The sequence below is a fragment of the Lingula anatina genome, chromosome 3, assembly GCF_051362555.1.
Source record: "Lingula anatina isolate TDL-2025a chromosome 3, LinAna3.0, whole genome shotgun sequence".
NCBI lineage: Eukaryota > Metazoa > Brachiopoda > Lingulata > Lingulida > Lingulidae > Lingula > Lingula anatina.
Window position 1 is genome coordinate 33,222,668 of NC_141769.1, and position 25,586 is coordinate 33,248,253.

Consider the following 25,586-nt stretch of genomic DNA (forward strand, 5'->3'; position numbering starts at 1 on the left):
TCAAATTACGAGATTTGAAATCTAATAATCATGAAATCAAATAATGGCAAGAGACGAAGATATATATCTCCGGAAGAACGTGATTTCAAAAAAAAAAAAAAAAAAAAAAAAACAGACAGTCGTCTGGAGACACGTTTGGATAAAGTGTTTTGAGCCAAGGACTAAAACGATACGTCTGGATGGAATGTTTTGCTCGAGGAAGCCTTGCAGCACTTCGTCGTAGTTGCAATGACGTCGCATCTGAACGAAAGAAAAAACAACAATCAAAAAGAAACTGCTTGCAGAAACCATGGCGTATAAACGCTTATCGTATAAACACTAATCTTTTCAATGTTTACAAACTGACATTTCATATCTGCCCTTCTTATATGTCTGATGACAAAATATTTTTATTAAAGAAGAAATATTTACATAAAGGCTAACATGTAGAGAAAAATTGCGTTGCAAGTAAACGTAACGTTTGATTCCATTATTGTGCTTAATAGGTTTAAATAGCAAAATTGAAAATCTACTGGAAATGTCAACACTCCATCTTCATGGCCAAGTATCAAAGCAGTTTATAAATAAAAATCACGATCTAAATATGATACACTTCGAAATTGTCATCATGAGATCATCGATATCGTCATGAAGGTGGGTACTGGTAAGTTGAACTTGTGATGCTAGGCCTATAAATTAAAAAAACTAAAAGCTCAAAACCTCAAAATAAAAATGGTTTGTTGATCGGAATTTTCTCGACGGTTTTGGATAGAGTATAATTGGGTGATCGAAAATAAATGTCTGAAATTTTCAAGATGATTTTTTTGCCAAAGATCTTACTCACATTGTTTTAAGCAAAGATGTGATCAGTTTGACTTTTAAATTTTCCATTTTGTCTTTTATTTTCTACGGAAAGACCAGCATGTGTTATATACTTTAAGAAATCAACTACGTTTCCTGACCAATTGACCCACATATATATATTAATTGTCTTTAGGGACGAATATCACCCGGGATATTATGAAGATTCGAATTAGAAACCCGTTCTGCTGCTGAATGTACTCTAAACGGTCAATCAATATCAGAACTCGGATGTTCAATAAACACCATGGAATAATCATTTTGCAACCTGCTAAGTCCAGCTATTACAAAACCATTACATGCACGTGTTACATAATGTAGTTTTATAGATTAAAAATGAAACATTCTTTTAATCCGCTGGGGGAAGGGGTTCGATGGCGGATTTAGGGGGAGATGTCGGGGGGGGGATCCTGACACCCCCTTCGATTACTGAAAAAAAATCACACCAATGTTCCCTTTTTGTAATTAGAATGGTACCGCCCCCCCCCCCCCTTGCAAATAGTCCTAGATTCGCCCTGGGGCTATACGGCTTCATTTTAACCACCTATTAACCTGGCACACACTGAAACATAAATCCACCGGTGGTAAACGCCGCCGTTAGCTGTAGAAAAGACATTTCAAGCTGTCCGGCTGTCTGGTCCGTTAACGTTAAAAATAGTGTTGGAAAATCAATTACACATTTAAAAAAGGTTAATGAATTCAGCTGTCATTGCCCTGAGTATTGAAAGTTGATACGTATGACGCGTGCCAGCTGCCATCGGAAATAGAAAATGAAACAGCAGATAATTTGTTTGATGTCGTTCAACATTTGGCCAATAGTTAACTTCGTTCAAATGTGTCTGTTAGGATGATGCCAGTTTTATTACAGAAAAAGTGAAAGAAAGAAACGAGGATTTCAAGGGTATTCTTTTGAGCATTAAAGCCACTAAGACTGCGTTCACATGAAAAATCTATTTTCTAAAGATTTTAAAAATCTATTTGCGGTATCTTGTGATCACGGTCTGTGCCCTGAATACCCCGCGGCGTAATTACGGGCAGTGCCGAGAATTAATTACAGCTTTGGAAGTAACTGGCTCGCGCTGCCCGTAATTACGCCGTGGGTATTCAGGGCACAGACCGTGATCACAAGATACCGCAAATAGATTTTTAGATTTTTAGAAAATAGATTTTTCATGTGAACGCAGCCTAAAGCTTGACTCACTCTGACTGGTTTGCCTGGTATCGGCATACATTTTCATGTAGATCGAAAAACCTTTTCCCGAGCTAGTGCATAGTTTGATCTCGGTGGTATATTGACGAAACGGCAGTGGCTTGGTTGTAAACAAGGTATTGTTTAACCTTAAGTGACATAATTACAACAATTTGAACGGAATTGTGCAGATTTGGAAGAGTCTTGGACATTTTTGCTAGATTCTGTTTGCTTTAGAATTCATTGGTTTCTGTCCACTTTAGCTTCTGCAATCCTAGAAAATATAACATTAAATTTATTGCATGTTTTTTTTTAACTTTTCCACATGTACATGTAGTTTCACTGCAGAAAAGACGCATAGCGTTCAAAATATTTTCAGGCTCCCCAGTCCCTTTATAATCCACCATGTTGTTATTTATTCAGTTTACGAACATTTATTCAACATGAGAGGGCACACGATGGAACGAAAATATACACTAAGAGAAGTTATTATCATATGATATAGAAGCCGTACATGCGATTTTCCTTTTATCTTGTGCTCGCTATACTATCACATTTCATTCTCAACAAACCTAATACGGATTCAGTCGGGTGGCTTGTTCAAATATAGTCAAAGAGAGGATAGAAAATAAATTTGTCTGATTGTTTTCCACACTAATTGCACACGATGGAACGAAAATATTTAAAATACACTAAGGGAAGTTATTACAATATGATACAGAAGTCGTATAGGTGATGGCCCTTTCATCTCACACTCGCTATACTATCACATTTCGTTTCCAACAAACCTAATACAGATTCAGTCGGATGGCTTGCTCAAATATAGTCAAAGAGAGGATAGAATAGAAATCTGTCTGTTTGCATTAGGTATTGTAATTTCCTTACAGACACAGTAAAAGTAAAGGATATCCATAAATACCCCGATAGTACATCTCATCAGAATGTGATGCAATGTGTAGTTGGACGTTACATTAAACCAATTTGGATGAAAGTCATTGACAGGTCAAGGATACCCGTTTTGATATGTTTCTACGTTTGAGATGTCGTTATAACAGGATTATTGGGAGTTTTTCTATCCCTGTTGCGTTAGCCATTAATTCTTCTTATATTTCAATACTCACGCTGAGTTAAAATCGAAATCAAATTCCTCGCAGAGGAAGGAAGGAGCAGGACATCACGTGGTCCAGCAAAGCCATCCCGCTAGCTCTCTGACTGTGCGAGAGCGAGCTCCTGCCAATGTGACTTATGAAATTGTAATTTTATATTCAAGTATTCATAAGCATCTTAGTGTAGATAATCGGGTTAGTTATCCACTCCGACAATAACTTTCCCTCGAGAAATAAAAGATAATTCTGAAGGCTAGGGTTATGTAAAATGACATTTCATTTGGTGCAGATATTTCCATAGTTTTAGCACCCTGTATTTGCATCTCAAGTTGCATTTCTCCTATTTTATGAATAGAATTTAGTAATCCTGATGATAGATGTTTTACACGGAGTGAAAACGGTTTAGGATCCAGGATTATTTGAAAGGAGGTTCCGGAACGACAAGCCTCGGATGCGGAGCCGACCATGCCCCCTTAGCTCGAGGTTCGGGGCCTTTGGTACGTTTTAGAACTATGATTCACTTATGATTCAGCTAGTCAAAATTCTAATTTCAAGAGGGGAATATTGGGGTGATATATTTTTCAGAAAACGATGGGGGGTTCAGGACCCCCCTGACCCCCCCCCCCCTTTATCCGCCACTGATATCATTTACCTGGATTGAGCGGAGTGAAGATAAAGTCCGAATGTTTAAATCTGAACTACGATAGGATGGCGATCAATAAGGACGATGACGATAGCATTTAGTAAATTTTTGAATAAAAGAGTCCCAGCGGTGATCTGTTCGCCTCACATAAAGACAGGTTTCCAAGAGGTTGTAAGGTTCGATTTTAGGTTCACAGATCGAGAAGAAGTGAGCAACAAGAGTCGTGGATTTCCAAACAGCTTTATTCCCACTACCTAACTTGTTCTCTCTACCCACCACCTGTTCTATTTATATGTACCTTAATGTCTCATTATAATAATACTTTATAATAAATCTTACTAGGCGCGGGCGCCGCGACATCCTATAGTCTAGGCGCGGGCGCCGCGACATCCTAGGGGCGTGGGACATGCTAAGGGGCGCCACCGCGTCCCTTACAAGGTAAAAAACCGAGTCTGACGCCGCTTCCCGGAGAACTAAGGCGTGTTTCACAAAAAGTATTTTAACCCAAAATTTTGTCTAAACATGTAGACGAAATCAGTCTAAATCAGTAGTCGTCTAGATGGAGTATTGTTCCTACTTTTATTAAATAATATTTAAAAAATTGCCTCAAGCTGAAGCCCACTTGTCTCATTTAATAGGATTACTGTGCATTTTTTAATCTTAGGCAGAGGTAAACCATGTTTATGTTCTATGAGTTAAAAAAAACAATTCTCGGATTAATGTTCTGTTGTGATCTCGACCCCTGATATATCTGTAAGCTGTTATATCACGCAAGAAAGAAAGGTGTAAGATAAAGGACCTCATTTTTTTAGAATAGATTGGTTTTATACCGACATTATAGGTCCCATATTTATTGGAGTCGTCAACAAATTAAAAGGCATGGTGATTCTAATTACGAACAAGTGACGTTCCGTAAGTTGTTTAATAGTCCCACACAAACAAGCCACAGTTTGCATTTTTTTCCGCGTCGGAAATCAACGCTTCCCATTTGCACCATAGTGCGACAAGAACTATGCACGAAATACCACATTCTTCCTAGAAAAGAAATTCTACTGGTTTCAGATTCAGATTGTGTCTAGTTTTAGGGCACAGTAACAAATCAATATTTGCACCGTCCGCAGCGTGCCTTGCCGCGTGCGCATATACAAAGAATCATTGGATAAGCTAAGGTCGCATTCAGGGCAGTGGACTAACTAGTACGAGGGTCAAATATGGCCGACCCGCTCGAATACATCCCCGCGGGGAATCAATTCAGTGTCTATTCGCCGACAAGGTTAATTATGGGTCGCCATATTTGACCCTCAGACTAGTTAGTCCAGTGTTCTGAATGCGGCCTAAATTTACAATTCCGTATTATCCCTGCCTTTAATTATCGTCTCACAACTCATTTCACACAACTGATCTCGCTGACTAGGCTACTGCCTTGTAGAACTGCTAGCTATTATGTTTTGGATTAGATTTTGAGTATTTCTTTCAGTTCGGCCAAACCCCAACGTAATTTTTTAACCAGGCATGTTGTTTTCTACATACGGTACAAAACATTTATTGCTAAAGATGTTGCTTATTTGAAATAATTGACCTAATCACAGAAAAAAAAAACTATCTTGGTCTGCACTGAAAATGATTACCAGGGTTTAAAGCACCGGTAACCCTTTGTTTTTTTCATTTTCCTGCGTGCATTGACTTTAATTTGAGAGTTGTGACAAACCCGGTTAGCGCGTTGATTAACAAGATCGAGTCGACATTTGTCCGCAGTAAGCAAGGCGTTGGGAAGAAGATAATTCCCTGGGGTAATTTCTTGGGCATTCAGAACATTTAGAACATTTCTCATTAAGGCAAATTGAGCGTACAAGTCGTCACATTAACAATCGACGCACCTAACCTTTCTCAACTGTTTTAAAGCTGCATATTGAGCGAGCACTTTCGTCGAATCATTGCAGATAAACCCGACAGGGTTACATGGAATAGGATAATCTAAAAAATCGAGACATTATTTTCTTGCTATTTTTCTGTACATTAAAATTTAAAATTTAAGGGCAGAATTTTAGAGGCTCTACAGGTCTAAAACCTTTGCTTCTGCTACCCGTGATATTTAACTTGATTTTCATTTATTTATTTATTTATTTATTTATTTATTTATTTATTTATTTGTGAGAAACTGAAACCAACGATTAACGTATGTTACAGGGCATTAGTCTCTCTTCTCCTATATTTAGATGTTCTATTTAAGAAGCAACTGGATGGATGCGGCCACTAAAGATTCACGGACAATGTGGAAACAGTTCTCATTTCCTTAATAATACGATATTTTTCCTGTCTTTGATGAATAATTTGGTTTCTATACACTTAGTTATCTGGGAGTAACATAGGGGCTATTATGTGCGGGTATATACGGATAAAGAGTTTTCGCAAGTAGCGGTGTACGTTACTCGGATCAGTCTCCTACAAGTTAATCCCGGATGTAGGCAAACAGGTAATAACGTTAACAAAAATGGTCACAGCTGGGAATATAAATCAATTTTAGAAGCAGTCGAAAAAAGGGGAAATTACGGAGATAACATTTCATCGAATGCATTTGTTCCCGACCACTTCGACCTTTGGTGATCTTTGACGCAATTTCACTGACCATGTATAATCAATTCAGATCACTGAAATTGAAAATCGTCACCACTGACATTTAACTACCTTTATATTTGCATTTCCTGTGGTCAGTTACTAAAACGGTGCTAAACAGAAAACTGCACGATGTTAAAAGGGGTTTAATCAGCCAGTACACATGCTTTTCTCCGATCACGTTAAGTCGGATTAAGCATAAAACAAGGTGTAACTCAACCTTTTACAGGACCGTTGTGACAGGAATGGTAGTCTTAGGGATGGAAGGCCGGGGTCCCATATGATCAGTACAGGTTGTAGGGTTAGTTGGAGTATTGGGGTTAGTAAATGGGACGAATGTCACCCGTGGCATGTAATGCGGAACGGACTGCGGTTCCTAGCGGACTACTATTCCTGTTACACCGGGTTTAAAGAAAAGTTTAAAAAGCCTGTACTCAGCAATTTTCATAGAGGCTCTTTTTTTGGGGGGGGGGGGGGGGGCGAACTTTTCTATCTCCTTAGTTGACACGCCTTCAAAAACCAAGACAACAGATGGTTCCGACGCCCACAGACCTGAAAATTGATTTAAAGTCAGTAAAAAATTTACACCTCGAGAAACGAAAACACGCTAACAGAGTTTTGGTTAATTTTATCAGCGAATGACATAAAAAAAATACTTCCTTGAACATAATCCATGTAAGACTTCCCTGTTACGCCACTAGGCAACTCTATTTCTAAATTAAACATAGCGTAACCTTCCTGAACTCGACACAAAATGCAAACAAAACTGCACCAGACAGCCAGAAATTGATTACCTGATCTTTAGGAGGTTGGTTATTTAAATCCCCAGGAGAAAACACAACTCCAAATTGCTCTAAATCTAATTCTATCCATCAAGTCTGATTTTAGCCGTGATAGGAAGGGCGATTACTCTATAAATAACTGGTAATACATGTTCATGTATAGTTCAAAGGTTTAAAATAAAAGTCATAGGCATAAGTATAAGTATACAGAATTAAGTTGGAAAGGGACAATCACATTTTACTCTATGTATATATAGAATCTATATAAAAACACTTTTCACTTTGACAGATGTTTCAGTGATACTGATATAAGTAACCTTGGTACCAAACTGTCAAGTTCTTTTTACAAGAAATAAGTCTAACAAATGTCGACTTCTGGCGAAATAATTGCTGTGAATAGTGCAAAAATACGTTCTCCGTTTGGTGACAGTTTTGCCGTTATTTCCTCTAACGCTCTGTGGCTAAACTGCACATTAACACCATTATTGACTACAAGTCACTGGAGTTCATCAGGTATGAAAATGTCTATTTCATCTGATGACTTTCTATGCTAATTTATTACCGAATATACCGGTCCATGACTTTGAAGGAACAGTGTAACAACCTTGCACTAACGCGTGAACTGTAATGAAAATTCGCACGTTTTATCAAACGAAACAATAAGAATTATTGTCCAATGATAAGAGCGCGACAAGTGCACTTGACCCGCGGTGTCCAGATTCATTTATTCTCAATATGGTATTCCAGCCAAATAATTATATTATATTGTATGGTGTACCATATCCAAGAACCGCTAGCTTGCAATAGGCAATGGATGTATTACATGTAGGAATAAGGTACCGAATGCGTCGGGGGAGACGGGCGCAGTGACGCGTTTCCTTTCATTGATTTCAGTAAAATAAATCGAATTACCGAACACGTTGCAGTTGCGTTGATTCACCTTGATACAGGCAGTGTAATCAGAACCATGGAGCTCGTATTGGAAGCAGCTGTACCCACAGCTTCTTTTGCTTGTTGGTCCTTTGCTAGATAATCACGCAAGGAAAGAAAAGTGTACAACAGTGTTTTTATGTAATGCATGCCTTTTTTTTAAATCCTCCTCTTGAAATTCCAGAACGTCATGCACTGAGTGGACCAATGTATGTGGTTTGGAGTCTAGCCTTGATACCACACTGACAATTTTCCCCATCGTGTTTGAAGGTAAGTCAAGTGCTCATTGCAATGTGATTAGCGTCCTGTAGAGACAGTTTATTGCGTTAGATCTACGTGCTTTAGGATGACAGATAAATGGACGTTGTTATCACTGTGAAATCGACAACTCACCTACGACGTGCTCGGTTTATAAAACTCTTTATTTCATGTTCTCTTTTCATCTTTCCATATTTCTATGTCTTGATTTTTAATCGTTCTCCTCGTATTTCATTACATCAGTCTCGCGGTTCACTCACATCTCTTTTGATCTGTTTCTCTCATTTGTTTCTTTTTAACTAAATGCTTAGGATTAACTCACTTTGAAATGGATCGATGAGTTGGCCTTGCCTTCCGCTTGTTTCGATCCAGGTAACCCTCCACTGAACATAAATTAAAGGCTATATAAACAGAGTTTAATCAAGTTTGGTCCCCCTATAGAACCCGTACTTAAAACGACAGAAGCAGATACGTGCATAGAATTCTTAATTGAAAAGTGCACTTAGATTCACTTAGTCACGGCGCGATCATACGGCGTCGATACTAAGGGTTACCTGTGATCCCAATTAATTTCCGTACGTTATGACTTAATCATTATTTCCCCCTTTTTTCGTTTTTACATAAACAGGCTACTGCCCACTCGTGGATATTTTTAAAAACAGCATCCGGAACTGAAGCAAAGAACGCTGGTTATTCAGTAATCTTGCGCTGGCATTAATGCAGAAGTAACATTCCCGTCCATCTGAATGCCAGAGCTGATCGACGCTGATTATAAATATCTTTAGCCTTCACACATCGGTATAGATCGTAGATTGTTCAGATGAACTAGGACACTTAGATATGTACGAACTGGCTGCAGCGCGGTCTAGAGGCGGTCTAGAAGGTAAGAAATATAGGTGATCGCTAACAATGGACAATAACTCAATTAAGATGCAAAGACGAAAAACTGCATTTTTATTTTTGTGATTTGATGTTAGGGGATTTACACAAAGCGTTAAGTAAGAAGGAAAATTCACTCATTAGATATTTATTCAGCAACTGCAGTAAAATAGCATTTTTTATTTTCGTTTCTTTACAGACGCCAAACTGTTATGCAAGCTTTAACCTTGGGTTTTAACCAAGACGGCATTTGCAGTTCGTGGAAAACCGTGATTGGATAAGCAGTAGCCAGGCTGCCTTTTACTTCAGTAAAGTTGTTACAAACCTGGCATCTGAAACCCCACGAAACACGACGGATTAATGTAATCAAGCGGTAGTCGTTACCTAACTCCATGTTCGCGAGCTAAATATACACCGGTAAACTTACTGCTTTTCAATTCTCACAATTATTCACAAGAGTTTACAGATTACCTGCTCCGAAACGCTGTGGTGACCCTCGCTTCATCGGAACACGAAGACTTACATTTGGATTTTGCTTGTGACCGAGCCCATCTCTAGGAAAAGTGCCCTGCGGATGACGATGACGGTTATTGCTGCAGTCTATATAAACCTGCAGAGAGTGATTCTCACCACAGTCATCACTGCCCCAGTGCCATGTTCTTCTTTAACGCGATACTCCTGAGTAGGAATTGAACTCCTATTATATAAGAATGGAACGCAGCATACACCGCTGGAGCGACATAGAGGAAAACTGTAGCGTCGTGAGTGACTTCAAGGGTGTTGGTAACACCCCGGGGGGACCCCAGGCCCACTTCTATAGCTTCATCATGCACGTGTGCGTCACAGGATTTCTGTGCGTCTTCGGGCTCGTAGGCAACTTTCTGTCGCTCATCGTTTTCTTCAAGTACAAAGCCCGGTCCTTGACATTCTACCTCTTGCGTCCACTAGCCATAGCAGACAACGTGCTTCTGCTTATGACGATAGCGCTAATGGTGCTCCCGGCCGTGTACCCCTATTTACGGGTGTTGGAGTGGCCCTCGAAAGAAGAACCGAGAATAGCCGACTGGGCTTGGCCCATAGGAATGGCCGCCCAGACTGCCTCCATCTGGTCCATCGTCCTGGTCGCCATGGACAGGTTCATCGCAATATGTCAGCCTTTCAAAGCCAGGAAATTCAGGCGCCTCAGCTCAATCAAGATAAGTATTGGTGCTGTTGTCATATTTTCCGTTTTCTTCAACATTCCACGCTTATTTGAGAAACGCTCAGTGGTCTACTTTAACGCGTGCACCAACTCCACGGAGACAGGGTACAGAAAACTTATTCTAAAGTACCCGGGATATCGCTTCGGATATTTTGTGGTGGCATACACTTTGATCGATATAATAATTCCTTTGGCGATCCTGTCCTATGTGAACACGCGTCTGATAATGGAGCTACGGCGAGGGGCAAAGCGACGGAGTCTTAAATGTCAAAATATTCAAAGAGAAGATAAAACAATGACAAAGTTATCCGTCGTCATTGTAACAGTTTTTACAATCTGCCAACCGCCGTCTTTGGTGACACAAGTATTGGACGCCGCGGAGGACCATCTTGACGCCAATATGATGGTGTTTAGACAATATTATGTGCCCTTTTCGAACGTGATGGTCGTCCTGAATTCTTCGGTGAATTTTGCGGTTTGTTATATTTTCTGTCGCGGATTCAGACGCTCGTTGGCCAAGTTATTGACTTGTGGGAGATCAGCGGACGAGGAGCCAGACGCTAACAGGAACAACTACAGCTCCGAGTATTGGACCAGGGAAATGTTGGCACAGAAGTGCGACCATGGAGTAGCCATGCCTTTATGTAACCGAGCCAAAAGTCACTCCAACTGTGCGTGTACTGATATATGTTTTATTGATGAGAATGACATAACAAAGGTTTAAGGACCAGGTTCTATCTTTTTTGTTTATTTTTACGGTAACATTAAGAGCAAAAATAACAACTTTGTTCATAAGAAAAGTTATAACTCGCACACTGTAAAAGTCAGTTTTGCAAACAAGATTGACTTGGGAACTTTAGTCGTGCTTGCCATAGTCGGAATGAGTGAGAATGATAACTCACAGCAGACTTAAAATGGCTAACTTGTTAAGTTAGCCTGACTAAGAATGTTATATGCCACTTACTACATGTACCAAACCCTTTACCGGGCATGTTACGCTGTTGTCTCCAAAAGACAAAACTATTACCAAGAATAGATAATATGTGCTACAGACACAGTCACCACCGGGAAATCTTCCATTTACACGTATATCATGCAAACATAATGTATGATATACACGTACCATGGGCGATTTTTCTCGTCAGAGACAAAATATTGATTGTATGAGAGATGCATCGAAATTAGCTTCGTTTCCTGTCACTTTCTGTTTCAAACATACCATCATTTTTGTATTTCTAGTGACTTAATGATGATAGGTTGTTATTGAAAAACAAAAATTAATACCTATGAGAAAAGTCACCAAATTCACCATTTAAAGCAAGTACATGTAAAACGTGCAATGCTTTGCTCTTAAAGGTAGTTTTACATGTATCTTCTTCTACTTAAGACAGGCAAAAATGCCATCAGTTGTCCTTAGTGTAATCCGTTAAAAGTACAATGTTATCCCACTGGGATCAGCAAAGTAGTTGGCCATATTGATTAACATGCATATGCCTCATTGGCCCCATTTAGAATAAGGAACCAACTAGTCCGAGGGTCAAATATGGCGACCAACTACAAAGCTTGCCGTCTAATCCGCTAATAGGCACTTAATAGATATCCCGTGGGAAAGAATTCAAGTGGGTCGGCCATATTGGACCCTCGGACAAGTTAGTCCACTGTTCTGAATGCGACCATAGTGACCATTATGTGGATAAATGCCTTTACTAACTTAATTTATAAAATTAGTCACAGCTCTGTAAGTTGAAAAACTTAGTCGTACTGACGAAAGTTTGTTTCTCGCTCAATTTTTTACCTACGTCTGCCATAAATGGATACAAGAGAACTTTTATGGGTAATGCTTGAAGTACATGTTTTTTACTTTAAATGTACGTTTTTCGTTGTCATTACTATTAAATGGGGATACGTTTTATGATTTTATCCTTATATTACTGTATTATGTATTACAATCGCCAAGTAGGTAAGAATGACGTGCGATGCCAGAAAACTGAACGCCATCTGTTTCGTGTGTCTGAAATATCCGTAGCCATCATTTTGTGTTAATTTTCCTGTAGCGCGAACTTTAAAACTTATTCATTCAAGAGGTTGAAATGAGCTCTGTCTCTCTCTCTCTCTCTCTCTCTCTCTCTCTCTCTCTACAAACCCTAAAAATAAAATTATAAGGCCATTGATTGCCAATGTATGTAGCACCTCTGAAATACTTTTTCTGCGATGGATTAATGAAAATACTGCTAAAATCTCAAACCCTAGACAGCAGAGGAACTAACTTGTACTATTTCCTTGCCAAAATCAATAAAATGTACCATATCGGTTGAACGCTATGTTTGATTTATATTTGTACCGTTTCCGTCGTTAGATATTTTTATTGTAACTTTGTTTTTTCTGTTTATTTATTTATTGGTTGATGGATGGATCGATCCATTTAAACCCATTTTTGTCCTTTGCAATTTAAAAAACAAACAAAAAGCAATATTAACAGCACAAAAAAGGGAGAAAGGTCTAGTATTGAGCATGCATAAAAAACCTGCTGTAGCACTGGCCTTACTTCGCTAATAGCACGTTATATAGGTTTCCTATTGAAATGCCCTTGTTGAATTTTCTAAGGTACTTGAGAGTAGCATTGGAAGTATTTTGCATCGCATCGCTGATAAAAACGTTTTGCAAGAGTGCGAGGCATTTTCAATATACTGTCGATTTCCTTTATACGCTACGCGTATCAATCATCATTTTAGTTCGAAGACACTCTTACGTTTGTTCTGAAAGGATTTTCATGACGAATGATCTATGGAACGATCTAATTACAATCACAGCTTATCATCTGGTATCAAGTTCATTTATTTTCATTTTGAATTGGCAAACGTTTCGCACAAAACACCCAGAGCTTTTTCCTTAATTAATGGCAATGTCTCAAGTAATTTATGTTTGACCCTAGGTTTACAATATGATGCGCACGAATCAATCCTCTTAAAAGAACAAAAAATCTGTAAGCACAGAAAAATGCCATATTTTACAAGGGATGAAAAGTCATCCGTAATTAGCCTGGACCCAAAAGACAAATGACAAATGAAAATACATCAATTGAATAAATACTGTATATGTTTAGAATACGGGGGGGGGGGGGGGGGGGAGGGGGGGGATATACATTGGACCCCCCTTACCCTGATTAACTTAGCAGACGAAATGTTTGCTGGCAAACTATCCGTTTAGGAAACAGAACTTGCCAGTATTTTTCTAAGGATAGTTTCTATTTTTCATATGATTGCTTTCTGCGTCCCTGTAATATCCTCCTAATTGCGCACCTGCCTTTCTCTTTGTAATTAACCGTTTCCTTGGTTCTCATGTTCTACTGAGGCGTAGTTATTATTGCTGTAAACATTCTCATTTTACCATCTTAAAAACCGCTCAAGTATAAACTTATATATATGCCCCTCCGGCTGTGTTGCCACTGGCAACCAGCAGCTTGTTAGGTCCCATTCCCAATGAAACTTTCTCTATATGTAAATCGTTCCAACTCCGCAGAGACTCTTGTTGAATGCAGTCAGCTTAACTGAATGACATGCCTTCTCCTCCTTTCAAGGTAATCATATAATCACCAGCTTTTCTGCACTCTACTCAACGCCAGGAGGAGACGAGTTAAGGTGTTAATCTGATTGCATTCAGCGAGATTCCCGCCGGAGTTTGCTCTATCTACGTAGATGGTTTCAGGAAAGGTACATGGTATATGGTTTCAGGGGAAAAAAAGAGGAATAACAATATATTTTACAATTGAATGCCTGATATCATCTCTGTTGTGTAATGTGGCATATGTAAAATTTATGTGTTGCAGGGCTCCGAATTCATACTTGATTTCCTATATGGAATATCTATCATTACTTTCAGACTCCGACTCTAGTTTGGTCACCAGCCACTGCAAATGTGCTTATATTTGACAATTAAAGAATTCCTGTCACACCGGCCGACCAGATAATGGGTGTAGTCCACCTTTTTCAAAAACAATTAATGTCTAATCTTCCTTTCCCTTTTCCACCCTAGAATAAAGACGAAAGAGGACACTCTTAGACACAATTAACTTCAACTTTACATGCGTTTCCCGGACCCGGGGGCTGTGTGATTGCCACTAATTTGCTCATTAGATCTTAAATTGCTTTACCAGGCACTACAAAACCATCTTGATACATTCACAGGGGAGGAAAGTACATTGTCTCCAACTCTCGTGGATAAATTTAATTATTTACGTAATTAGAAATGATTAAAGCAGAGAGTTCAACTGAGGCGATATAATCATTAATACGGGAATAATAGTTGTTGATCCAAGAGGCAAGTTGAATTGCCAACCCGCATCAGTTGACAAAAGTGTTCAAATCTTGACTGAATTAGACCCCATTCCCATATCTGGATCGATCTAACAGGATCGATCCATCTCCAAGGGGTTTCTCGCTAAATTGCTTTCAGATTAAGCTGCTCTGATGTTTGGCACGCCTACTGAAGCTGTTCGGGGGTAATTAACAATCGTTTAGCAGCCTCAGCTTAAGGGAGTGGGGTCTTATTGTTTTATATTCAGCGGCTGAAATGTCTGAAACATGCCACCATTTCTTCCCACAAGAGGAAACTTTCCCGCCCTATCCCCCGTCTCAGTATCCGTTGTCATCTTAACAAATTTTATCCAACCAATACATTAGACAAAGCTTCGCCATTTCAACAATTTACCATTTTTCGGATGTGGGCGCCATGTCTCTCTCTCTCTCTCTCTTTACAAAGTAATAATGTATTGAATTCTTACATCGAACTATCACAAAGAAGTCTGTTTGTTAAAACTCTTTATGGCCTTCAATCTTTTATGGAAGAGCAATCTGATCGAACAAACACTTGGCGGTAATAATTATCTGCAAAGATATCGATTTGCTGGCAATCAGTAAAAAATAGTGTCTCTTAAAGTTGTCTTGACCACATGAAGTGCAAGCTGAAGCTCTCTTCGCGCTGTATTACTTAACTTACCGAAAAGTCAATGAGAAATGTAGATCTGTACTAATCTAGGGCCCCATTCAGAATTGGGAACTTACTAGTCCGAGGGTCAAATATGGCCGACCCACTTGAATACTTCCCCACGGGATATCTATTCAGTGTCTATTAGCGGATTAGACGGCAGCCTTTGTAGTTGGTCGCCATATTTGACCCTCAGACTAATTAGTCCCGATTCTGAATGGAGCCTAGCTCCTTCTGTGTCAGGTATGGTTTTAAATATGGCTCCAGGAAAATTACCGCGTGGAGAGTATTGCACAGAGAGCTCAAGGGCTAAAGACGGCTAAATTAACGGCTAATCAATTTGTTTGTCTGGCAACCGATTTCAGATCTAAAAACCTTTTGGCTGAAACTAATGAGTATAGAGCTCTTGATCACACAGCCACCAGTTCTGGGAAAGAGGCGTTAAGGGTGAACTTAATAAAATATCTAGAAGCTAAAATTCACGGTTGGCTTGCTCCCGTATGCGATAAATGAAACCTCAAATTGACTTGCCATCTCGCGCAAGTGGCTGACACCAGAAAGCCTGACATCAGGAAACGAAAATTGATGACGACAAATCCTCTAGAAAAGGGAGCTTTGATTGCGTTTCCAACACCAAATACATAAGACACAGTGTCAAATCTCCCTTATCTTTCCAACCAAAGGTCGTGTTAGTCGACCATCGTTTAATCCTCTATGCTTGATCTCAAATCTTTATTTACAACTTCTGGGAATTTTTAATATTGTACGTTAAAAATGTATTATACTTGGGTCGTGTAATGCTATCCATGTAACAAGTACCGAGTAGCTTCTGGCTGATTAAAAAATCTCTTTACCTCAAAATAAATCTGCCGTGATGCAAGCGGAATATTAGGATGCACAAAACATACTGATGTGCGGAAAACGCATTGACGTAAACACTGAAGTAGATATACTAACTCTGCAGACTTGGTTTTGTTGAACAAAATTAATAAATTACAAAAAAAAAGACGTGCAAATTGATATGGATAATGAACCACCAGGTAGACGGAAGGAGGGAAAGAGAGAGAAGAGAAGGAACGAAAGGTTCGCTAACGCACCTGATATTCAGCTAATTCATTTTATGCAGACAACCGTTGTTCTCTTGAACTCAGTTTTAAATACCAAGAAAAAAAAACATATGATATGAAAGTAAGACATGAAATCAAACAATCCAAAATACATTCATCTTTATTCTAGATATTGAGATATTGAAGGTAATAATGATTTAATGGTAGACGTGATTATACCTTGATAATAATGTGTATGTACACGTACACAGGTAATGGTACTATGTGCGGACGTCCAAAACTGCTAATCAGTTACACGCAACTATTTTTATTTGAATATAACTACAAAGTTTTATTTGAATAAGACCCTGCATGCTGTAAACCTATCATCAGCAGACATGCCACATTTCTCATGTTCTTTCCATTCAGAGAATCTTCGGAGCCGGAAAAACAAAAATGATAATTATTTCACGCAGATAATTGAGTTTACTGGAACTAACGTACAGTTTTTTTTTTTGGTGGGGGGTGGGGGAGAGGGGGATCTTGAGTCAGGTATCGAAAGTATGACCAAACCTAAAAGGCTGTGATAGGAATGCAGGTCCTAGGAATAGATTCCCAGGGGTGAGGATGACCCGAAAGTATCGGATGACCCGGAAGTATCGTGTCAGTATATTGGACGAATAGCACCTGTAGCCTATAGTGTTGGAAAATATTCTCCGATTTCTGCAACATGCATTGTGAAAATCTTCTGAAATTTCTAGCCTCGATAACTTTGCAGAGCTACTACATATTGAAAATGTTGCTAGAGTGTGTCTTGGCCGATCAATAGAACAATTAATATTTTGTGGGCAATTAGTAAAAAAAATATCAGAAGCGGATATAGATCTTCATTGTATCGTTGATTGGATGCCTAGCAAACAAGGAACCAGTAGTTAGACAATAAAGCACTCTACTATCATCAATATTAAGAAAAAAAGACCGTGCGCCTCCAAATAAATCGTTCTAACTTTAAGATTGCATGCACCACGCAATGTTTTCGTTAAAGATATTGATAATTATTCATTTTGTGCGTTCACCTGGGTAGTAGTGGTGCATTGGAAAATTACTTTGATTGCGGCAATGTACATTGTATATACATGGCCAGTATGGCGGCTATGGGGTTACACTGGTGCGGCATGGACTACTGCAGGCTTATCAGAGAACAATCTACTTTTGGTATCTGATATTCATGGCGTGTGTAGAGCCACTAGTCCGCACAGTTCCTGTTCTCTGTGACCATGATTACACGTCACTTTATTGGTACGGGGAGCAGTTCTTTTGGCGACCTCCCTCCCCAATTCTATCACTCAGATTCTCGTCATCGATCTCCAAATGCTGTCATAATGAACATCTGAGCGTAAAATAACATTGTTACCTTTCCATAACTATATCTGGAGTTTTTTCAAACACAGCATTTTACTAAAACCTTTGTCCAATATCATAACTTTGATTTTGCCAACCGTCCATAGGCTTTTAAGCATTTCCTTAACTTTTAACGTTTTTATATATCTATGAGAAAAGCAAGTAAAGCATTTATAGTTTACGATTTATTTCCATCTTAATTGTGAGCTTAAATTCAATCGTTATTTAATTGATACCAGGTGAACATGTTTATTAATAATTTAAGCGGAGAGATTAAAGACGGAGGGCATTACATCAAAGAATTTTGAATAGCTTAGTTTAAACTGAAGTCTAAAAGAACACATTTGTTTTTTGTTTTTGTTTTTCGGCAATAGAAAAGGTTATTTCAGTTTATTTTCGCAAAGAGGCATATCGTTGAACAAGTCTTTGGCGTTGCTACCTTGCAACGGGACTTTAAAGACCAGGGGTGAGGCGAGTTAGTGGCAATCTAAACATCTAAATGATACATTCAATGGTGGGTAAATCACACGTGAAATTGCATTTCATCTATTTTCTTTCACCTTCATTGGAGGGCCATATTCATACAGCCCCACCTAAAGAGAAATGTATACAAACTATTATAAAAGCTTTACATAGAGCACTGCAATTCCATAACAAAGCCCTGCGCTATTTTGATCAACAGAGAAAGGTGAAATTAGGCAGTAAACTTGTGTGTAGAGTTGTTGATTGTTTTCATGGCGCGTATCATCACGCTAGAGTATGCGCGAACAATGGATGACGTCGCGGATTCGTGCGCGCTTCCCTAGCAACGCGTGACGACCAGCTGCCGTGGCCTGAGACGACGGAAACACAGAAACTTTGTCGGAACATCCTGTAAATTATTTTGCTCTGAATTTTCACCTGCACTTCATAAGTTTGAGGTGGTACAGCAGAGTAAAATGCCGTTGCCAGCACAAGGAAAAAGCATCCTCCAGACGGCAGATCCGTATCATATCCCCGGGTAAGTAGCACCATTCTATTGCTGACACTGTGGCATCTTATTTCATGCGGTCAACGTCTGCGTTTTGTACTAAATAAAGCACACTTTTTATATTTCCAGAATTTGATACAACACGCATGTCCTTCTTTGCTTTTTGGTTTTCTTGATAAGTAAGCTTTTTTCCAGTATGTATTGATGCATTTCTTTGAAAGGTTTTAATTTCCTCAGCCGGTTGCGGCTGGACAATGAAACAGAGGATCATGACCCTGTAACAAGGGAGCAACGAAACGTGATCGCAATTTCTGCTTGCATCTCTGGAGAATTAATGAAATGTGTGGCAATTTTTTTTGGACACATTGAACTGTTGACACGTATTCTGATGCACTTTTACATCCCATTTTGCCACTAGATTAGCTGCTGTGCCGGATTAGAAATAATTTAATAGAGCAGTCAAGAGTTCACTTCAGATAGGATCATGGTTTTACGTAATCTCAGCCTTACTTGTGAAATTGTTAATGTTGTTGCCAAATGTCACAATGGTTATAGTCACGGCGACATTTGGCCATGGTGACATTTGGCAGCGACCGTAAACCATATTGAAGTTGAAAACCCCCCTTTAGGTGTTCAGAAAATCGTTATTTTGAATAATTATTAAATTACCATATGAGCTTACGTAAATATTTTAACCAAAAATTGATGGATAATGCACCCACCATTCGTTAATTTTTGATATAAGCTGAAGATTTTCTCACTACATTACGTAGATTTTCCATTATTGAAAAAATTCGTTTCCGAACTTTTTTGGCTGAGTGTATATAACTGTCCCATGAGATAATTCCATTAATAATCAGAAAACAGACGGTGGAAGTGATACAAACCATCGCACGCCCATCCATACAGAAATATAGACAAAGTTTACACAATGCTAAAGACTGGATCATTGTTTTGATGAACATAGTTTAATTGTGAAATATTTATGAACAGAAATAATCACAATCTAAAATAAGTAGGACTGGTAGTCGTATATATCGATTGGCTGGATTAAAATATAGGTACCCAGCCAGACAGAAAAGCAGACAATGCGACAAATATTTGTAACATTTAGTTTGAAACAATAAGGATACATTTGCTACTTTTTTGTTAGACATGTTAATTTTTTTTCAATGAGATTAATCACCAGAAAATAATTCATTTTACTATATTTATTTATTTATTATTTTTTATTTATTTTTTTTATTTCCAGGTATGGCGGATACTGTCCCCAGTTCAAATACCAAATAGGCCAAACGTTTGGGAAGACCACAAACCGACTGCTGCAGGACTGTAACGTCCCCAGCTCTGGGCGGCTAGTCCTGGCCGAGATCTACCCCTCCTTCACCGAGACCGACAAACTTCAGGACATGAGGGATCATCTTATGAAGACGAGGACGGCCAGCTGGGGGGACCAGAAACTGGTGCAGGCCATGGTACCCGGGTATACAGGTAAAACACCTGGAAAGAATAGGCCTGTGTAACAGGAAAGGAAGTCTGCTGGGAACCGTTGTCCGCCCCCCTGTCCGTTTCCCTTTGCTTTCTACAGGTGGTCCTTTATTGTCCCATATCCTAACCCCAATACTCCGACTATCCCACACCTGTTCTAATCATATGGGACCCCGGACTTCAATTCCTAGGACTACCATTCCTGTCACACCGGCTCCTCTTCTTCTTCTTCATCTATTATTATTATTATTATTATTATTATTATTATTATTATTATTTCTTGATTGATTAAGCACATTTGATACAATCACTTTTATCTAACAGCTGAATACAAGGAGATCGAACATGTGTTGCTATTTTACAGTATGTCTCCCTTACAAGATGGGTATGATTCGTTGAGGTAATTCTCAAAATACCTGCCATTTCATTCCTATGCTTCTGAAAATGATTGATGTTCTATTGTATTGGTTATTTACCCAGCAGTTAAAGGCCCCAGATACTAGCCTGCTGAAAAACACCTCACCTGATTGTCAAATTAAAACATAAGACATTAGAGTGATTTTTAGGAAGTTGACTGAGCATAGCTAGCTTGCATTGTGTTGACAAGGACCCTCTTTTCTTGTCCCTCCCTCTACTTCTTCTCTCGCTCTTCCTTTCGATGATGAGAAAAGAGAGACGAGCAGGACAACAGGCTTTAATCGAGGCAACTAGGGCGAATTGGCTGTTCCCATTGGTGTAAGTTCACAACATCAGGTGCGACTGCAAAAGTATATTTTAATATCAAATAAACAATTATTGGGAGAATTATGTAGAACCTTCAATTTCCTGCGTTGCAGTTACAAAAGTCACGAAATGAATCCGTATTATTCTATATAACTATGGCAATTTAATTTCCGGAGACGTGGGATAGCACATGGTTCTTCCTGTGGAAATTCCCGGAATGGTACCTTAAAATACCCCTATCAATATCTGTGGTGATGCTTCTTTATCTGGAAGTTGTTCTCATTTAAGGGATTCATGAACCTCTGTCAAATATAATGACTAATTGTTAGGCTTATATAGGTAATCGTAACTTTTAATAACCCTATCAAACATTATGAAAAACTGCGCTGCCCTTGCTCTGGAAGTTGTTGTTATTGAGGAAATTTTGTCTTATAATACCCCTATCAAAGTTAATAACAAGTTGTTAGGGTTATTTAGGAAATAGTTAATTTTAATAACCCTATCAAACATTGTGAACAACTGTTGTTCCGTGATCTCGACGTTGTTGTTATTGAGGAAATTGTATCTTAAAATACCTCTATCAAATATAATGACAAGTTGTAAGGCTTATTTAGGAATTTTGTTCAGCATAGTGAGTTTGCTTTTGATAATGTAACAGTCTTGCTGCTTTTCATGGATGGTCTTTGAGTCATCTTTTTATGATAGGAAGGGATAAAAAATGGATCTGATGTCTGCTTTGATGCCTTAGTCTGTTTATTCACCATTGTTGGCAAGGGCTGGATAATTATTGTTATCCTTAAAAGGTACCAGAGTTAATTGGAAATCTAGCATTATAATAGAGCCACTGTGCATCAGATCGCAAGCTTAATTAACATACTTATTATAGTACCATTCCGATCCCCAAGTTCACAGAAGACCTTTGATGATGTTGTTTGCGAGCGTGTACTGCTTTCTTTTGGTCTGTTTTACAAGCATTTTAATTATCGTAATAAATCTCAGTATTTTTGTTTATTATTTCTAGGATTTATTCCAAAGAGTGAACACTATTTTGGTAAAAGATACGCAGAAAATTGCTCCAACGCCATCTCAGACTTTGAAAACGATCAGCGGACCTACAACCGCAAGGCTCAAGAACTGAGAGTGATAGATGCGCTTCAAAGCGGTAAAATGGACCCAAGCAATGTAGACAAATTACCCGTAAGCAACTTAGCTTGCATCTTAGTAATTAAAACATCATGGTTTTCAGGGTGTGTAGCGTTTTGCTCAAAGGAACTCACTTTAAAAAGTTCAATGCCATCGAGACTAAACGCATATGTATTCCAAGTCGTATTCAATTTGTTATTCATGAGTTGGTAATCAATATAACCAACAACAATCTAACAGTAAATATCCGTAAGCTATTTCAAGATATTTCAGGATAAAAATTATTACTTGAACAACGCTTTATTTCTAATTTTTCGAGTTATGCATCAGTGATCGCCAGATGTGATTTCCGGGAAATTTATAGATACAACAGTGCATAAAAAAGAGAATCAATAGACTGCTTTTCTATAGCAATTATCATTATGATAGCCGAATTTCATACTTCAGCAAACGCAATATCGGTGGTCGGTCTAGTGAAATATGGCACTTAAAGACAATTTTAAGGTCGACAATAATTTACAACGCTTCGATAACATGCGATGGTTAAAAGAAATTATTTGATTTCATTACCATGTGGTAGATTTCTACCAAAGATAATTCTTCTCCCATAGTTTATATATAACGGCACATGGAATATCTGCTTTTGTTGACTAAAAAGTAGGAAGTTTCATTTCAGAATGATTAGAATTATATATCCTACTGAGTATATTATATTTGCTTAGTCATTTATCCATACACGCCTGCTAACATGCACACAAATAACCTTACATATCCATCGCGGTGTAAAAGCAGAGGAGGCACATTCCCCCATTTTTTACTGAAAAAAAGAGGTTGGTCCTGGGGGGCGGGGTTGCTTATCAAGCCGTACTCTTTGGGTAATTTGTAGATTGCTTCGTCGCTTTTCAACTGTTAAATATACATTTACATGTAGGTGTTTCTCTCTCTCTCTCTCTCTCTCTCTCTCTCTCTCTCTATATATATATATATATATATATATATATGTATGTTTTGTGAGTGTGTGTGTTAAATAAGTGTATGTGACCTGTAACACGTGTCCTCCTGTTCATTTCAGACCTTAACAGCCCATCATCGAACTCCCCTCCGAGCTGTGGCAGCCGAGGCCAAGCCGTACATCTCACCGAACGCACACCACCATTCTATGTCTCCCTACTACATGGACGGCTCCAACTCCAAGAAAAATTTCATGTCAGGTATATTCCAAGGCAACACCATGATTGTTGTCTTATTAATCTTTGAAATTAGAATTTTGAAGTTAGAATTTTGACTAGCTGAATCATAGTTCTAATCGATACCAAATGGCACCGTTCGCCCTCTAAAATACCAAAATTTTTCGAGGTACCCCACGAAACCCATGTCAAGGGGGGGGGGGAGGAGACCCCCCCTCCTTCAAATAATCCCTCCGCCCCTGCTTCTTGTTGCAAGCTAATACCCTAACGACATATTGCTTTCAGGTTACACTGGCTTCGTCCCTCGGTCTCGGGGTCTCCTGGGTAAAGGCTATCCGTTCATCACCCACCAAGCTCTGAACGAGTTCACGGACGGCACACAGCTGTACAAACTCAACCTGCACAAACCAGTCACGGTAGAGAGGGTAGAAACGTACAGACTAGACACACAGCCTATATATCCCACTGAGACTGGCCTGGTGCCTCACTACACGGGACACATACCCGGTGAGTGCTAGTGTAAATGACGGCTCATTCAGAAAAGGGGACTAACTAGTCCGAGAATCTGTTGGGACTGAATGCGCCCTTTTTGTAGTTTATTTAACTTTAGACCATTATTGTTTATCAATTCTGGTACAAAATGTAATACATGATAAATGAAAAGGTATATAACTCTAAAAGTCCCCGTTTTCAAAAAAAAAAAAAAGTATTTGGTGTGAAGGTGAAGACAAAAGTATAAGACGTACAAAAGTATCAGACGTGTATTTCACGCGAAAACCTAACATTTGACATTAAATTTCGTACCATATTCTGTTTCTGTTCATTTCACGAGAAAAATGGTTTTAAAGACAGCATGCAGTTTGAACGAACAACTATTAACAGAGAAACGCTTGGAAACAATCTGTAATAAATTTCATTATTTCCTCTTTTCAGGAGAGAAATTCCGCTACGGTCGTACCTTCGGGTTCAGTACGCAGAATGCGCTAAGTTCAACGCCTAAACAGATGGTCACTGCTATCGCTTGAAGAATGAATTCTTGGGGGTCGGGGGGGGGGGGGGGTCGGGGGTAATTAAGGGGAGGGGCATTAGGTGTTCGGGAATAAGTTTGGGGCTGTTGAACTATTATCAAATAGCTCCAGCAATGAACGAGCCGGAATGGGGGTGGGGGGACTATATGTAAGTGGAAGTGTTGGGGAAGGGGGGTGGGTAGTACACGTTGGCAAATAAGTTTGGGACGTTGAACAGTTTCGAAATAGCTCTGAAATAGCAATGAAACATAAATGATTGTCGTTTTGTCGTTTTAAAAAAAGACTTGGACTCTTTCCCACAAACTGAATGTGATCATACCATTAAAATGGGAAGGGCTAATAAGAAAAATGAAAATGGGATATTAATTCGTATTGTTATCAAAACTTTTTGCCTGCATATGAAAAGGCAATGATATTTTCTCGCAGACTGAACATATCCATGCCTTAATCTTGAGATGGTGCAAAGACCATGACATGACAATCGAAAAGGAACATTAGTTGCTCATCGTGGATATGTAATTTCTATATCAAAATTATATTTGATATATGGAGCTGACTTTTACTCTGCGTACCTCAAGCGAACATGACAATCAACTTTATACAAGTGCTTATCGACATGGCACTTGCTGTACGTCTTTCAATTTTTCCTGTGCATAATAATGACTGTTATTGCTGGAATTTGCTCAATTTTCGTGGTATTTTCCGACAAGATTGTATCTACGCAATGTTTTAGAAGTCTGTGGTAAGCGTAGCTGCTACTTGGTTTGATTGAAACAGTTTCTGACTTAAGAGTGTGATCTCTCACAACTTTGCCTTTTTCTTTTAGTTTTCGGTGCAGGCATCCTTTATTTGAGGTATAATTTTAAGTTTTATCTTTCCTGATACTTTGTCAAGCAGATAGCTCAAGCGTACAGGTTTAGATTAGTGCAGAACCATTTACTGAACAACTGTAAATGATCAACGCCTATATTATCTACGAAGAGATTTTCTTCTTGACGAGTCCCGATTACAATCTGCACTTTTGTGACAGCGAATGTTGACATTGTTCACTTAGTCACTATTGTTAAACATTTTAAATGGAAATAAAACATTTATATATCAAATAGACGTATTTTATGTGTTGGTTAGGCCTATCATTCCTCGCGTTTCGCTGAACGCAAGAGTCCGACTTTTGAA

The 25,586-nt window shown here is 38.8% G+C and overlaps 3 protein-coding genes across 4 annotated transcripts in view; all 3 read left to right on the top strand.

Moving 5' to 3' along the window:
- The window catches only part of LOC106167761 (uncharacterized), a 78,534-nt gene extending 69,305 nt beyond the window's left edge, over positions 1-9,229 (top strand). For both annotated transcript variants that reach the window (XR_015333334.1, XR_001238959.3), the window contains exons 2-3: positions 8,288-8,373; positions 8,990-9,229. The gene's annotated coding sequence lies outside the window, so the exon portion shown is untranslated. The remainder of the gene's footprint in view (positions 1-8,287; positions 8,374-8,989) is intronic.
- Positions 9,230-9,443: 214 nt separating this feature from the next.
- LOC106167751 (FMRFamide receptor-like) lies at positions 9,444-12,568 on the top strand. Its single transcript, XM_087009977.1, has one exon. The coding sequence runs from the start codon at positions 9,951-9,953 to the stop codon at positions 11,163-11,165; it is 1,215 nt and encodes a 404-aa protein (XP_086866103.1). The 5' UTR covers positions 9,444-9,950; the 3' UTR covers positions 11,166-12,568.
- A 6,104-nt stretch (positions 12,569-18,672) lies between these two features.
- Positions 18,673-24,437, top strand: LOC106152960 (ciliary microtubule inner protein 2B). Its single transcript, XM_013526707.2, has 6 exons — positions 18,673-18,871; positions 20,094-20,332; positions 22,074-22,249; positions 23,268-23,406; positions 23,668-23,889; positions 24,316-24,437. The coding sequence occupies exons 1-6, from the start codon at positions 18,810-18,812 to the stop codon at positions 24,405-24,407; spliced, it is 930 nt and encodes a 309-aa protein (XP_013382161.1). The 5' UTR covers positions 18,673-18,809; the 3' UTR covers positions 24,408-24,437.
- The last annotated feature ends 1,149 nt before the right edge of the window (positions 24,438-25,586 follow it).